The sequence below is a fragment of the Neoarius graeffei genome, chromosome 12, assembly GCF_027579695.1.
Source record: "Neoarius graeffei isolate fNeoGra1 chromosome 12, fNeoGra1.pri, whole genome shotgun sequence".
NCBI classification, from domain to species: Eukaryota; Metazoa; Chordata; class Actinopteri; order Siluriformes; family Ariidae; genus Neoarius; species Neoarius graeffei.
The window spans coordinates 29,841,481-29,859,258 of record NC_083580.1 but is presented as its reverse complement, the minus strand read 5'-3'; the positions used below and the strand labels follow the sequence as shown (position 1 = coordinate 29,859,258).

The 17,778-nt window shown below is 42.4% G+C and overlaps 1 protein-coding gene across 1 annotated transcript in view; it reads left to right on the top strand.

Annotated features, from left to right (window-relative positions):
• The window catches only part of dck (deoxycytidine kinase), a 107,834-nt gene that overhangs the window by 59,554 nt on the left and 30,502 nt on the right, over window positions 1-17,778 (top strand). Inside the window, exon 4 of the mRNA XM_060935760.1 lies at window positions 11,176-11,323. Coding sequence (XP_060791743.1) covers window positions 11,176-11,323 — 148 coding nt within the window. The remainder of the gene's footprint in view (window positions 1-11,175; window positions 11,324-17,778) is intronic.

Here is a 17,778-nt window from a genome sequence, read left to right as displayed (position 1 = left end):
GGTGACTGGATATGCAGCTTGTAAAGCATGTTACAAAACCCTCGCGTATGACAGTCAGAAGCTGGGGACATCTTCCCTGAGGAAACATGCCGAGATCTGCACAAGGACGACAACCACAGGTGCCACCAGCAGCTCAACAATCGAACGTTTTTTTTCCCCCAAAGCTACAAACCTCCAAGGAGGGAGGACAAGGAGACCATAGCGCAGTTGGCTGTGAATTTTGAGTCGGGACATTGGGTCCTTTGAGACAGTGAGTGGCGTTGGATTTTTGGAATTGGCTCAGGGTTTAATCAATGTCGGAGCGCGGGCAGGTGCAGTGGTTGTACAGCAACTTTTGCCCGATCCAACCACTGTCTCTCGTAGACTTAAGAAGTGTGCCGATGACACCAGACAAAGCATTACTCCTGAGCTAAGGTCACAAATGACTGACTGTAACGGGGCTGTTATGCTTGATTTCTGGACTGATGATTTCCGAAAAGTAGGCTATCTCTGTGTGACCATACATTACATTAACAGAGATTGGGTGCTGAAGGAGCAAGTGCTTTGCACTGCGGAATGGGACAGCACGTTACGCAAAACAGCCGACAACATTAAGCCAGCTTTAATCCATGCACTCCGTAAATTCGGACTTGAAGAGTTTTTTCCTAAACTGGTGTATGTAACTGACAAAGGCTCAAACATTGTCGCTGCTCTCCGTACAGTCACCAGGTTGAATTGCACAGCGCATACCCTGAACACAGTACTGCATACCACACTTGGAAAACACACAGACGAAGATGAGTTTGGTGAAGAGATTTCTGGATTCATTGAGTCTGCCAAATCGCTTGTGACTTAAGCAGTCATACCTTCAGAGTCGTCTGGAGAAAACGCTGAAAGCATCCGTGGAAACACGGTGGAACTCGCTTGACTCAATCAGCAGCCAGTACGAGGCCATCCATGTTCTCTTAGAGGAGCGAGGAGAAGACTGTTTGACCCCCATTAGCAGGGAGACTTTGCACGAAATTGTGGCTTTTTTGGCACGATTCAAAGACGCAACCAAAGCCTTAGAAGTCTCCAAAACTCCCACCCTTCACTTGACAGCTGTGTGGTTGGAGCACCTAAGATGTCACCTACAGCAGTGTTCGACTGACAGCATGACATTGTCATCGCTGAAGGAAAAATGTCTCAAGGTCCTTGATGAGAAATTTCAACTACACTCCCTGCACAAACTGTCTGTTTTTACACCCAAAATTGAAAAGCCTGAAGCTGCTGCCCAGTGGGTCTGACATAATCGGAGTTCACAATGAAGCTCGGCATCTTGTGGAAAGTAAGATATTTAGTCTGTAGTTCATACATAGGCCTATTTGTTTTTTAGTATGAACAAGTAGATTTTAATTTTCATCACATTTATTATTGTTTCTATTTTAACAGAGCTCCGCGAGAAACGCGACACCACACCAGGCCACAGCACCACCGTTGTGAACCAAGCGGCAAAAAGACCCCATCTGTCTCCATCTGATCATTTATCCGATGTGGAGGATTCCAGTGATGACACCGAGCCGAACGAAGATGAAGTTTCAGCATACATTGAACTCAAGCCACCTAAGGGGGATTCCTTCGACGTCCTTTTGTGGTGGAAAGAACATAAAAAGGATTTCCCCAACTTGGCAATGATTGCACAAGGTGTTCTCTCAGTCCCTGCATCCAGCACTGCGAGTGAGAGAGACTTTTCCTCTGCTGGATTTGTGATCCCAGAACGCAGCTCAAACCTGGGACTGTGGAGGATATACTGTTCCTTCACAGTAACCTTGGATCAAATTAAGGCAGGCCTACATCTGCGATCTGATTTTATTTTGCTTTAAACTGACTTTTTTTTTTCCATTTTCCGTTGTTATTTAGGGCTCCGGTACAGGAAATGCCCGTGTTTACCGTTACTTTTACTACGAAAATCTGAAAGAAAAGAGGAACAAATTGAGTGTATTTTTCTATTACGTCATGTTGTTTTTCGTTGAGAGGCACATCGAAAAAATGAAGTGTTCTATTAGAATGCTTTAAACTGTGTTTTTTCGCGGGCACGGGTGGGTAGCGGGTGGGATGTTAATGGGTCTGGGCGGGTGCGGATTTAACTTTGATATAATCACGGGTTAATGGGTGGGTCCGGTGCTGTACTGTGCGGATGTGGGTGGGTGCGGATCTCAAAAAATGGACCCGTGCAGGACTCTGGCCTACTGTTGGCGTCTGATCAGGGTTGTGTCTCACTGTTTGTGTTGCTTGACCTTAGTGCAGCATTTGATACCATTGATCATTCCATTCTTCTGGATAGACTAGAAAATGTTGTGGGAGTTAAGGGAACAGCCCTTTCCTGCCTCAGCTCTTATTTAACTGATCGCTATCAGTATGTTGATATAAATGGTGATATTTCTAGATGTACTGAGGTAAAGTTTGGTGTTACACAAGGTTCTGTCTTGGGTCCACTGCTTTTTTTTTTTCTTTATATATATTGCCTCTGGGTGATATTATTCGTAAACATTGTATTAGTTTCCACTGTTATGCTGATGACACACAGTTGTATGTTTCTGTAAAACCTGATGAGAGACACCAGCTTAATAGAATTGAGGAATGTGTAAAGGACATGAGACACTGGATGCTTATTAATTTCCTTCTGCTTAACTCTGACAAGACTGAAGTACTTGTGCTAGGACCACATGCAGCTAGAAGTAAGTTTTCTGATTACACAGTAACTCTGGATGGCCTTTCTGTTTCTTCACGTGCAGCAGTAAAAGACCTCGGAGTGATTATTGACCCCAGTCTTTCATTCGAAACTCATTGATAACATTACCCGGATAGCTTTCTTTCATCTCAGAAATATTGCTAAGATAAGAAATTTAATGTCACTACGTGACACGGAAAAACTAGTTCATGCTTTCGTTACCTCCAGGTTGGATTATTGTAATGCCTTACTGTCTGGATGTTCCAATAAGTGCATAAACAAGCTCCAGTTAGTTCAAAATGCAGCAGCAAGAGTCCTTACTAGGACTAGAAAATATGACCACATCACCCCTGTCTTATCCACACTGCATTGGCTCCCAATCAAATTTCGTATTGATTTTAAAGTACTACTATTGACCTTTAAAGCACTGAATGGTCTCACACCACAGTACCTGAGTGAACTTCTGCTCCTCTATGACCCGCCACGCCTACTTAGATCAAAAGGTGCAGGCTATCTGCTGGTACCTTGTATAGTGAAGGCTATATCAGGGGGCAGAGCCTTTTCTTACAAAGCCCCACAGTTATGGAACAGCCTTCCAAGTAGTGTTCGGGAGTCAGACACAGTCTCAGTGTTTAAGTCTAGGCTGAAAACATCTGTTCAGTCAAGCCTTTTGTTAATGGTGTTTATGAGGTAAAGGTGTAGATCTGGAGGGTCCTCAGACAGTGTGTTTTGGTAAACTGGGATGTATGGATGCTGTCAGTCCCCACTCGCTTGCTCACTCGAGTTTGTTGACGGGTGTCGTGGCTGGCTGCTTTATGTCCTGGGGCTCCCTCATGCCTGTGTTACCTTCTGGCTTCTGTGTTACCCTTTTAGTTATGCTGTCATAGTTAGTTGCCACAGTCCCTGCTTGTACTCAGTGCAGTATGTATATTGTTCCTACTTATTCAGGTGACATTGGACATACCCAACAACCTGTGTTCCCCCCCCCCCAATCTGTCCCTCTGAGTTACATGTCGGTTCTGGGATCGAGATGCTGATCTCTTCTGCTCCTCGGACCTGCTTGATCCATCCTGGTGCCCTGTGTCTGGTTAGGCCATTATTAAAAAATGTTCTGTTTCCGGTCCACCGGCCGGGTGAGTGCCGTTTGTGCGGGTGAAATTGTTTTTTTTTTTTAACGCCAGTTTTCCGACATTTTTTTCGGGTTCGTAAATCTAAAATCGAACTTGACATTTACGCATTCCCAGGACTTTCCACTAAGGCTCATACTAGCCAGTCATGACAAATAAGTAGCCGCCGGGGGGGTGTTTGAGAGAGAGAGCAGCCCCTCCCCTCTCTGCTCCCTGAGTGGAGCTCATCGCCTTGGTAACGGTGCTTGGTAACACACTGATGTAATTTTTTTGTCCCTAGTGTAAAAAATGTCGACAATAGAGCGAGTTAAAAACAAGTGACTTTTCTGATTTTGCAGTAAAAGCGCTCCCACGTTTATAATGGGAGTCTATGGGACAGCGCGCCTGTCCTCTGCTTACTTTCAGGCTTCTCATTCAAAAACTGTAAGTCCTATCGCTCAGGTAGACACATTGTGTGAATCAAGACAAGTGTGACTACAACTTTTGAGAAAATTGTGTGTAGAGTGAAAATTGTGGCTGAAAACACAGTTTAAATGAAAAAGTTAGAGCTTTTTTTTTTTTCAAGCGGCCTACACTCTAAATTCCTGAGCCCCACTGGTGTGTAACGCAATAGACACCCATTATAAAGTGTGAATTTCTCCAGATTTGATCATGGTGTTTGATCTGTGACAGATCCAAAAGTATAGAACCTAGCAAAAATGTTGAATGCCAGATCCACACAGGAGAAGTTTGTCTACATTTTAAAGTTTGAATCGTCTCTAGGTGAAAGCATGCCAGAGCAGCGGATGTTTGAAAAACATTGAAAATGTGCAATTTATTTTCAATTAATTCCATAGAAAATGAATGGGAAATTTTGTGTGATTTTTTTCGCGACTATGTCGCGAAAAAAATCGTAGAATCCTGAACAAAGTAATAGCATAGCGAGTCCGATCAAGCCGCACGTTTTGATGTATTGTCTGTCTGTGTGCGATGTACGGTTATTTGAAATCGAAATTTGTACGGAAGATGAAAAACGGAAGAACAAGAGTTTGCTGTGCTTTGCACTGCAAACTATTGACTCCCTATATGGGAGTCAGTAGTTTGCAATGCATAGCACTGCATCACTCATAATAAACTCCTGTGCACGCAGTTCCCAGGATTAAATGTATTTTCCACAGACCATTTATTTATTCACTTTACTCAAATACAAAGTAAAATGGCAGTAAATCATCTTTCTTTTCTTGCCTATTGCATCATGAGGCGTTCCTGGCTTGTAAATCTCTTATTTTCGGTGCATGACACATTCACGCAACTGAGCATGCTATGAATTAACAACAACAACGGTCTGCAGTGGTGGCTACACAAACACTCAGTGAACATTTCTTCATTTGTGTATGAAAATACACTCCAACGACTCAGTTTGGTTTCATTTACAACCAACGGTGTCTTTTGATGCCAGCACGTAATTGAACGAGAGAAGACTGGTTTACTGGAGACAAAATAAGTGTTATCTCTGCTACTGTTCCCTCCGATGTCGCCTCCGACAGCCCCGACACACTACTGCCTCCGCCGAGTGCGCGCGCGCACACCGCATGTAGGGGCCACGGATGAGTTACTCTCCCTTGATCAACGAAGTCGGCGGGGAATTTGTGGTTATTACCGGTACAAACAGCACGAATCACAACTTAAATGATCAAAATCAAATCAAATCAAGTTTATTTGTACAGCGCTTTTAACAATAAACATTGTCGCAAAGCAGCTTTACAGAATTTGAGCGACTTAAAACATGAGCTAATTTTATCCCTAATCTATCCCCAATGAGCAAGCCTGTGGCGACAGTGGCAAGGAAAAACTCCCTAAGACGACATGAGGAAGAAACCTCGAGAGGAACCAGACTCAAAAGGGAACCCATCCTCATTTGGGCAACAACAGACAGCCTGACTATAATATTAACAGTTTTAACAGGTATAACCCTCAACTGTCCTCATGGGGCCGTCCTTCACAGGAGTGGGGTGACAAAACCCCGACCAGACACAGGGCACCAGGATGGACCAAGCAGGTCCGAGGGGCAGAAGAGGCCAGCATCTCAATCCCAGGACCAACATGCAACCCAGAGGGACAGATGGGGGGGGGGGGGGGGAGAAAGAAAACACGTTGTTAGGTATGCCCTAAAAATGACAAGTATTAAATCTGTGTGGTAGGCTCGCAGAGACGAGAGTCTTTACATCAGGCATAACACACAATGGCATGTTAATATGGTAAAATATATCATGACCTGCTCTGGCTGGATGCTTGATTGGGTGATGGGAGCACACTCCTCAGCAATGATGAGATGCAGATGGGACCCTTAGGGCTGGCCAAGACAATTCAGTTACATTTCACCGGGTCTGGGACATGCGACAGAATGTCTGACGGCCGATTCCCTGTAGGCTACGATAGCCAGTCGAGGTCTCCACCAAAAGATTTCCTGTTGACTCCATGTAACTCAGAGGGACAGATTTGGGGTGGGGGGGAGGGAAAGAAAACACAGGTGGTTAGGTATGCCCAATGTCACCTGAATAAGTAGGAACAGTATACATATTGCACCGAGTACAAGCAGGGACTCCGGCAACTAACTATGACAGCATAATTAAAAGGAGAGAGCCAGAAGGTAACACAGACATGAGGGAGCCCCGGGACATAAAGCAGCCAGCCACTACACCTGTCAACAAACTCGAGTGAGCAAGCGAGTGGGGACTGACAGCATCCATACATCCCAGTTTACCAAAACACTCTGTCTGAGGACCCTCCAGATCTACTCCTTTACCTCATAAACACCATTAACAAAAGGCTTGACTAAACAGATATGTTTTCAGCCTAGACTTAAATGCTGAGACTGTGTCTGATTCCCGAACATTACTTGGAAGGCTGTTCCATAACTGTGGGGCTTTGTAAGAAAAGGCTCTGCCCCCTGATGTAGCCTTCACTATACGAGGTACCAGCAGATAGCCTGCACCTTTTGATCTAAGTAGGCGTGGCGGGTCATAGAGGAGCAGAAGTTCACTCAGGTACTGTGGTGCGAGACCATTTAGTGCTTTAAAGGTCAATAGTAGTATTTTATAATCAATACGAAATTTGATTGGGAGCCAATGCAGTGTGGATAAGACAGGCGTGATGTGGTCATATTTTCTAGTTCTAGTAAGGACTCTTGCTGCTGCATTTTGAACTAACTGGAGCTTGTTTATGCACTTATTGGAACATCCAGACAGTAAGGCATTACAATAATCCAACCTGGAGGTAACGAAAGCATGGACTAGTTTTTCTGCATCATGCAATGACATTAAATTTCTTATCTTTGCAATATTTCTGAGATGAAAGAAAGCTATCCGGGTGATGTTATCAATGTGAGTTTCGAATGAAAGACTGGGGTCAATAATCACTCCGAGGTCTTTTACTGCTGCACGTGAAGAAACAGAAAGGCCATCCAGAGTTACTGTGTAATCAGAAAACTTACTTCTAGCTGCATGTGGTCCTAGCACAAGTACTTCAGTCTTGTCAGAGTTAAGCAGAAGGAAATTAATAAGCATCCAGTGTCTAATGTCCTTCACACATTCCTCAATTCTATTAAGCTGGTGTCTCTCATCAGGTTTTGCAGAGACATACAACTGTGTGTCATCAGCATAACAGTGGAAACTAATACAATGTTTACGAATAATATCGCCCAGAGGTAACATATATAGAGAAAAAAGCAGTGGACCCAAGACAGAACCTTGTGGAACACCAAACTTTACCTTGGTACGTCTAGAAATATCACCATTTATATCATCTAACTGATCGTTATCAGTATGTTAAGACCTGAGCCAGGAGAGGGCCATTCCCTTAACTCCCACAACATTTTCTAGTCTATCCAGAAGAATGGAATGATCAATGGTATCAAATGCTGCACTAAGGTCAAGCAACACAAGTAGCGAGACACAGCCCTGATCAGACGCCAACAGTAGGTCGTTTACTACTTTAACCAGTGCTGTCTCTGTGCTATGATGAGGTCTAAATCCTGACTGATGCATTTCATGGATGTTATTCCTGTGTAAATATGAGCATGACTGCTGTGCCACAGCTTTTTCAAGGATCTTGGAGATAAAGGGGAGGTTTGATATTGGCCGATAATTGGACAGCTGACAGGGATCAAGGTCAGGTTTTTTAATCAGGGGTTTGATAACTGCTAGTTTAAAGGATCTGGGTACATAGCCAATCATAAGAGAAGAATTTATTATTTTAAGAAGCGGTTCAATTACTCCAGGCATTATCTGTTTGAATAGATGTGTCGGTAAAGGATCTAGTACGCAAGTTGAGGCTTTTGATGTAGAGATTAATGAAAGTAATTCAGTTTCTTTTAGGGGAGTAAAACATTCTAACTGATGATCTGATACAGTTATATTGTTAACTACAAGGTCACTTTCATTGTCTAACCTTAAATTAGTAGTTTGAAGTTTTTGTCGGATATTCTCAATTTTGTCATTAAAAAAATTCATGAAGTCGTTGCTACTACATACTGCAGGTGTGCATGTGTTGATAGTGGACTTATTCCTGGTTAATTTTGCTACAGTATTAAATAGGAATCTAGGATTATTTTTGTTATCTTCTATTAGGGAGGAGAAATATGTTGATCTCGCAGCACTAAGAGCTTTTCTATACTTCAGGAAGCTCTCCTTCCAAGCTAATTTGAACACTACCAATTTTGTTTGACGCCATTTACGTTCCAATTTTCGAGTGGTCTGTTTTAATGTGCGAGTGTCATCATTATACCAGGGTGCTAATTTTTTGTCTCTGACCATTTTCCTTTTTAGAGGAGCTACATTATCTAAAGTATGGCGGAATGTTGACTCTAAGCATTCAGTTGCCTGATCAAGTTCTGCAGGGGCTGACAGTGACCCAATCAAAGTTGATAACTCTGGGAGATCATTTACAAAGCTCTGTGCAGTAGTTGACGTGAAAGTACGTTTAATACAGTAGCGTGGTGAGGTGCATATATTATTACTCAGACATATTTTGAATGAGATGAGACAATGATCTGAGATAACTTCAGACTGTGGAAGTATGACTATATTGTCTACGTTTAATCTGAATGTTAGTATTAGATCAAGGGTGTGACCACCATTATGGGTCGGTCCTATGACATTCTGCTTAATCCCGACTGAATCTAAGATGGACACAAACGCTGTTTTTAAAGGGTCTTCTGGGTTATTGAAGTGAATATTAAAATCTCCGACAACTAAAGCTTTGTCTAAGGAAATAACCAGATCTGAGATAAAATCTGCAAATTCAGAAAGAAACTCAGAATATGGCCCCGGGGGCCTGTAAATAATAAGCAATGGAATTAACTGGGTAGACTTATTTTTCGAGGCTACATACATTATATGAGTATGAAGAACTTCAAATGTATTAAATTTATAACCAGGTTTGTGTGTTACACCTAGATAATCGTTATAAATAACCGCAACGCCTCCTCCTCTGCCAGTTAGACGAGGCTGGTGTATATAACTGTATCCAGGAGGACTCGCTTCATTTAATGCTATATATTCATTTGGCTTAATCCATGTTTCTGTTAAACACAGTACATTAAACTCCTGATCAGTAATGAGTTCATTAACCATTAGCGCTTTAGATGTAAGAGATCTAATATTTAATAGCCCCACCTTTAGATCAAAGGTGCTGGCAGCAGCTGTACAGTCAGTATGATCTAATTTTATCTTGATTAGGTTACTAGAACAAACTCTCTGAAAATTTCTACCTTTTTGTTGAGCTCGGGGAACAGACACAGTCTCGATGTAGTGGGCCCTGAGTGACGACTCTGTGCAGCTAGCAGACAGTCGGTTTAGCCTGTTCGTCTGCTCCCTGGCCTTGGCTCTGGATTGTCAGAAATTAACTAGGCCTGTTCTGAGACTATGACCTATGCTGCAGGAAATGAGAGCAGCACCTTCCCGAGTGGGATGGATACCGTCCCGCCCTAACAGGCCAGCAGTGCCCTCAAAATTAGCCCAATTATCTATAAAGCCCACACTGTTTTGTGCGGTTCATGTTTGACTTTATTGTCAGTCTGTTAGATAAACATTTAATTTTATTAAAATCGAAAATTAATATTTAGAGCCTGTGGGCTACAAAAATAAGTCATTAAAGTAGCCGGCTGGACTTAATTGTGTAGTCGGCTGTATGGCCGGCAGCCGGCGCTTGTGGAAAGCCCTGTCGAATCAGCTCTGCGCATGCGCCGTGCGGCACAAAAAAATGGCAGCCACCATGAAGGAAGGAGAGCCGGAGTTTTCAAACATTTGCTTAAGTGTGAAATCGCAAAATGGTATTCTAGCGAACAACAAAATAGTAAAGATTCAGATAAACAAATCATTCAGTGATCATTTTAATAGTGTAATTTCATCCAAACTAGGCCTAACGGTCGATTTAGAACTACAAAAAGTCCGTGTGTCGGACATTTTAAGTACCTTTGTAAAAGTTTTGCAAATGTTGCAGTCAGAATTTAAAATGCTAACTTAGTTTTTGTACAAGTTTCAGTTGATTAAACTGTCATTTTATTAAATGTGTCTGCTTTTGTAATAAAAAGTACTGAAAGAAAAAGCAAACACAGCATTGCGATTTCTTACCCATCCATTAAAAAAAAAATTCCCTCCCTCCCTACTGAAAATTTTTTTGCTCACCCGGTGGACAGGAAACTGATTTTTTTTTTTTTTTAAGGATGGCCTTGGAGTCTCATCGCATCACTCCTGTGGAGGACGGCCTCATGAGGACAGTTGAAAGTCACACCAGGAGGACGCTCTGGACTCTTTCAGTAATCCTTTTATGGCTGAGGACTACAGTTGACTTGCTAACTTTAGGACTGCAGTTGTCATGAACAGTTTTGCACTCAAGTTTCCATCAATGAGGCCTTTATAACATCAACAAAACTGTTAATGTTATAGTCATGCTGTCTGTTGTTGCCCAAATGAGGATGGGTTCCCTTTTGAGTCTGGTTCCTCTCAAGGTTTCTTCATGTCGTCTGAGGGAGTTTTTCCTTGCCACTGTCGCCACAGGCTTGCTCATTGGGGATAGATTAGGGATAAAATTAGCTCATGTTTTAAGTCGTTCAAATTCTGTAAAGCTGCTTTGCGACAATGTTTATTGTTAAAAGCGCTATACAAATAAACTTGACTTGAATACACACAAATATAATTGGCCTTTTTTGCTTTTTGTCCACGGGATCCTCCTCCCAATTCTCTAGTCAACCAGATGCTCTGTGAACGTTTATGACAAGTTTTATTTTGTGAAATTAGAAGCAGTTCTTGCTCATGGTATTTTGGATCTTGCTGTGTATCAGATTGTGTGTTTAAGTCTGAGTCTCTTTCTGTCCTGCAGATACATCTTTGCAGCGAATTTGTATGAGAGCGAGTGTTTAAATGAGACTGAGTGGGCCATTTATCAGGACTGGCACAGCTGGCTGCATAAACAATTTGGCCAGCACATCGAGCTGGATGGCATCATTTACCTGAGGGCCAAACCAGAGGTACACACACACCTGCCTTAACTCAAATTTTACCCATTTTACCCATAACTTCTTAAATGTGGGGAAAAACTAAGAAATGTTTTGAAGATCAACTTGCCTTCAAAAGTTGCAGGAGTTAGCAAAACGGACCACATAAGTATTTGTGAAATATTTTACAGCTTTATCTTTTATTTGAAAGAAATTGCTCTGAATTCCATTTCTTTACTTGCTTGTGTATAATAAGCAAGTCAACACTGCCTGGCCAAATAAGTCACCATTGGGATTTAAATAAGTAAATACTTAAGAGCCTTTGATTGAACAATTACTGCAGTGATCAATCTGTTTCAGCTGGCAACAACTATTTTAACCCTAATTGATGCAGTGAGTAGCTTCTCATTTCTTTAACAACCATGTTGGAAGATGTATCCTGTGGTCATGGAAAAAATGTGTTTGAGTTGTCAAAGGATTGGCCTGCATCAAGCAAAGAAAACTACTAAGCAGATTACTGAAATTACTGGAAATGGGTTAAGAACTGTCCATTGCATTATTAAAACCTGGAAGGATCGTGGTGAATCATCAACTTCACCGAAGAAATGTGGTCGGAAAAAAATCCTGACTGACCGTGATCAGAGATCACAAGGGTGAATTTGAAATCATAAAAAATCAACAGTGAAATTCACAGCTATGTTTAATAGTGAAAGTAAGCGCATTTTCACATGCACAGTGTGACGAGAACACACAGGATTGCTACTAAAGTGCTGTGGCCATAAGAAAACCACTTGTTTGTGTGACTAATCAGAAGAGGCTTCAATTTGTTAGAGAGCATAAAGTTTGGACCCTGGAGCAAAGAAAAAAGGTTCATGTGCACATGAAGTAATGCACCCATCATGCACTGTACAAGCCTCTGGAGGCAGTGTTATGATCGGAGGTTGTTTCAGTTGGTCAGTTTGAGGCTCAACAGTGTTATGTGGCATAATGTACTGAATGACCAGGTTACCCTATCAATGGACTTTTTTTTTTTCTTCCATGATGGAACAGGAATATTCCAGGATGACAGCATTTAATTCAATTTAATTTCCTTTTATTGTCATTGCACAATGTACAATGAAATTCTGTTCCTCTAGTGCAGGGGTGGGGAACCTTTTTCCTATCAAGGGCTATTTCGAGTTTTATAACATCCTATGGGGCCCAAACAAAATTTTTTAACCCATAACCTCTGCTGAAAATTTTAACATGCAGCCCATTTATTTTAGCTTTCTTTCATGCTATTCAAATAAAAAAGCAACTTTATTGGTGTAACTTTCTGATTTATCCCTTTTTAATCTTCCCATTTTTTTTTTTAAATTTTATCCACCTCTTATTGTTTTAATGCTCAGTTTTTAGTCTTGTTCTTATTGAGTTTATATGTACTGATGTAAAGCACAGTTGTAATCCCACGCACAAAAGTGGCGAGTTGGGTGGTATTTGTGAGGCCTGTTGTCTTGTCGCAGGCTAATGAGAGAAACTGAAAATCCCTCGCGGTATCCTTCAATGTTTTCTCAATGTCTTGTGCCACGTCGGTAATCCGATTGGAGACCATTCTTCGAGACAAACTGACACTTTAGAAAAGTTTCACTTTGTCCGGTGCGAGCAGTTCCGCGGCAGCGACAAGGCACTCCTTCACAAACTCCCCTTCTGAATGTGGTTTCAGTTTCTTGATGATTTAGCTCACTTACCACAAAACTAGCCTGTATAACGTTTTCTTGGTTACCTTGAGGTCTTGTGAATGTTGCTTGCTGGGCGCCCAAACTTCGCCAAAGAGCATTAATTTTACCCACACGCATTTGTCCTTTCAGCTCGTCCACTTTGGTGTGTTTGGTGCTGTAATGATGCTCCAGATTAGCCTTTTTCATCACTGCAAGTGCTTCCCCACAAACTAAGCAAACTGGCTTGCTTTTTACTTCTCCGAAAAAATAATTGTTTGTCCGTTTTTTCTGAAAAGTGCGGCATTCAACATCTACCTTTCTCTTCTTCATACTCGCCATGGTGCATTTTGGTGAAATCGTTAAACAGTCTGTCTATGCCCGCTAAATGACGTGACATGACTGCGCATGATCACGATCTGCCCGTGTGGGGTTCAGGACCCTGACCTTGGCCTGGAAAAAGAACCACTCACCTATTTTAGTAATTGCGGTCTCATTTTTTCTGATTTAATTTTTTGTGCGTGGGCGCGCGAGTGAGTAATTATGAATCATCTTGCAGGCCGGATCAAACGGTCTCGTGGGCCGTATATGGCCCGGAGGCCAAACGTTCCCCACCCCTGCTCTAGTGGATCATATAAAAAGACATAAAAATAGGTCATAAAAAAAGCAAAGACATAGAAACACATAAAAGGATAATAATAAAACACCATAAGGCAATAAAAAGTGAGGTAAAGCCATAAATAGGGGGCAATCACAAGAACAGTAAATAAAGTGCATACTACACAGGACTGATCATATTGCACATCCAAAGACATATTGCACACTTCAAAATATCAGTTCTAAGAGTTTAGTTCTCTCATAGCACTTGGATAAAAACTGTTCTTAAGTCTGGAGGTGTGAGTTTTTAAGGGCCTGAAGCGCCTCCCAGAGGGCAACAGATTTGAAAAGATGGTGACCAGGGTCTGATAAGTCTCTAATGATGCTGGTTGCGCGGCAGAGGTACCATGTCCTGTAATGTTTATAATGGAGTTCCAATAATTTTCTGTACTGCTGTCATTACTCTCTTTAGAGCCTTCTTGTCAGCTGCTGTACAGTTCACAAACCACACCAGCATGCCATAGGTGAGGATGCTTTCAATAGAACAGCGATAGAATGAAAGAAGCAGCTGATATGATACATGTCCAGTCTTTTCAATGTCCAAAGGAAATAGTCACTGCTATGCTTTCTTCACCAGGGCAATGATATTTGTAGTCCATGTGAGGTCTTGTGTGAAGTGTGTGCCCAGAAATTTAAATGAGGACACTCTCAACTGCATCACCCCTAATCTATAGGGGAGCAAGGCCTTCATGTGGTCTCCTGAAATCAATGATCATGTCCTTGGTTTTGGAGATGTTGAGTGCCAGGTTGTTCATGGAGCACCAGTCTGTTAGTCTGCGGGCCTCGTCCCTGTATGCGGATTCATCACCATTGTGTATCAGGCCAACTATCTGCAAATTTAATGATGATATTTATGCTCTAGGTTGGTATGCAGTCATGTGTATGATAAAGGGAAAACAGGAGAGGACTCAGCACGCACCCTTGCGGGGCCCCAGTGTTTATTGTCCGAGAGGAGTGATAAGTCCCCATCCTGACAACCTGAGAACAGTCGGTTAAAAAGTCTCTGATCCAGCTGCACATGTGCTGATTTACACACAGGTCCAGCAGTTTGTTCTCCATTCTGCTGGGTATGATTGTGTTAAATACTGAACTAAAGTCCAATAACAGCATCTTCATGCATGTTTTAGGGTGTTCCAGGTGGGACAGAGCAGTATGTAGTGCTGTATTAATGGCATCTTCAGTTGACCTGTTTATATGCGAACTGGTGCTTGTCCAGGGTGGGTGGGAGTGCTGCTTTGATATAACTCAAGACCAGCTTCTCAAAACACTTCATAACAGTGGAGGTAAGAGCAACTGGTCTGAAGTCATTTAGGCTGCTAATACGGTATATGTCGTCTTAGGTATGGGCACAATAGTGGCAGACTTCAGACATTTCGGGACAGTGCATAGAGACAGGGAGAGATTGAAGATTTTACAGAATACCTCTGCGCAGTGTCTGAGTGCTCTCCCTGGGTATACCATCAGGACCAACAGCTTTCCTGGTGTTCATGCTACAGAGCACTCTCCTGACATCAGTACTGACATTCAGTGTCGGGCTGGCCAGTGTTGGTATCAGCTTCTTCCTAATCTCTGCATCATCCACCTCAAATCAAGCAAAGAAATGATTCAGCTCCTCTGCAAGAGAATCGCTGCTGCTTGTTGTTGCATCATCTCTGCCTTTGTACTTGGTGAGGTTCATGTCTGCCGTGGGTCTCCATCATTGAAGTATCCCTCTATCCTCTGCCTGTAGTCTGCCTTGGCCCTCCTGATGGCTCTCTTGAGGTTGGTCCGTGCTGTAGACAGGGCTCTATACTAATTTTTTTTTTTCAGGAACACACGTGCTCCTAAGTTAAAAATTTTAGGAGCACAGGGAAAAAAATGGGGGCACAAGCACAAGGAGGTTTTCATTTTAAAGGTTTATTGCAGCGCAAACCTTAGACACACCAACACATAAAACGCAAAATTCAATTGAGAATGAATGAATGAATGAATGAACAAACAAATGAATAACGAACAACTGAATGAATGAACAAACAGTAGCTAAACAGAGAGCAGAGCTCAGCAGAGCTAACATCATCATCAAGGACAGCTCCCACCCTGGCTCTGATTTCTTTGACTTGCTGCCCTCAGGCAGGCGTTACAGGTGCATCAAAGCAAGGACCAACAGACTCAAAAACAGGTTTTTCCCACAGGCCATAACCACCTTGAACAATTAGCCTTTTTCACATTACGTCACTTGCAGGGGAACTCGTATCCGTTTTCAGCCTTTTGAATGGAAGAAGAGGTACACGGCAGCAACATATGTTAACAAAACTGTGTCATTCACAGATAAGATTGATAATAATATTGCACATTGTTGTTTATCATTACGTATTGTTGGCGACCATTCCAGTCACCTGTCTGCCTTGTTTTGGAAAGGAAGTTTACTGACTTTCTATGGTTGCTACTTGTTAGCCAGCAGATTAGCATGCCACCTCTTCTTCCATTCAAAAGGCTGAAAACGGATGTGAGGTTCTTCTGCAAGTGATGTAATGTGAAAAAGGCTAATTACATGCACTGACTGATGCCACTTCTGGCAGGTGCAACAATGCACCAACAAGGACCTAAAAGGACAATATTCTCTAGTCTGGCTAACGCGACTTCAAAGCTCTGCGAGCATTTGGTCTGGCAAAGATATTAAGCCCAACCGTTTCCCAAAGCGCGTGGTTGACCCGCCTTCCTGAAATGCCTGTTTGCTACTGGTCGAAGCCAGAAAAGGCTGTGACGAAGCTTAAACCAATCACATCACTCTTTCCTCTGACGTATGTGACACGACGGAAACTGCTTGAGTAACAGGAAGAAGATAAATACCTCCAGGGCTGCTCTTTGCTCCGTTTTCAATGAGAACTTCCCGTTGAATGCTTTCAATACAGCATCTACCGCTGTGTCAAAGGCTTGCCGCTGCTCCATGTTCGTAATGTTTCTAGTGAATGAAGCACTTCCGGCATAGATTCTGTAAACAATCTATGGCTTCCGGTCGCAGTTCTACTACGTCACTGCCTTGAACATGCCTCTACCCAGGGCCATTGGAGATGCTCAAAGTTGATTGGCTCCCGATTTTTCGGGAGCTTGGAAGAGCTGGAGATAGCTTGCCTTGCCAGACTAAGCTCACAACAGGCCCTCGTGTTGCGTCACACTTAGGATGGGCGGGCCCAGGCTAAATATTCTCACACTTACCTGATACAGTGCAATACTTATTACAGTGCAACCTCACAGAGCAACTTTTTAGCTTTTATAGCTTTTGTATATTTTATATTTCTATACTTTTACATCCATACCCAGTACAATGCAATACCAAATACAGTGCAATATCCTGAGTTTTGTAGCTGAACTGAGTTTCTATAACTAATGTGCAATTAACATCTGCAACTCAACACGCCCAGTTGTGTATTATATATTCTTTGTTTTTCTGCTGTGTTGTGACATGCACCATTTGTATATACTGTATATTATTTGTTTTTCTGCTGTGTTGTATGTTCCCATCTAAATGTTTGCACTGGGGTGTGTGCTTTCCATCTCATTATATAATTTTCCCGCACCTTCTCCCATCGTTCTAGCTTTCTTCACTACACTTTCTTCCTCGTCCGTTCTTTTATTCTTGTTTCCACCATCATTGCTTTTATAAAACGCCGTTATTCTCTGCATAGCGAATATATTTCTCAGCTCGGTCCGAACCAGCTCTCAGTTATCTCTCAGTTGAATGATCTGATGAATCCCTAAAAAGCACTTTTCCCACCTAATGCCACACCCACAACATACAACCGTGGGAAAGAGGGGCAATCACAGAAAGATGAGTAGAAAACGGGAAATGTAAGGGGGGATATTTATTGTGATAGTAGGCTATTGTAGCGTCAGCACAAAAACACTAGACTCAACTTTAACTGAAAGTGTTATTCAGTAGCCTAAACTTATTCAAGCTACAGACCGAGAAGAATAAAAATGCTGAAATCTCATGTCCTGGTAAAATGCACTAGCATGGCAGAATGGCAAAAAAATGTAACTTTTTCACCCCCCCCACACCGTGGGAACCACCGCAGTGCAAGACAGAGGCAATGCACGCAACTACAGACAGGGAGCAAGGCGCAGGCAGAACGCGCGTGCACACGCACACACAACAAT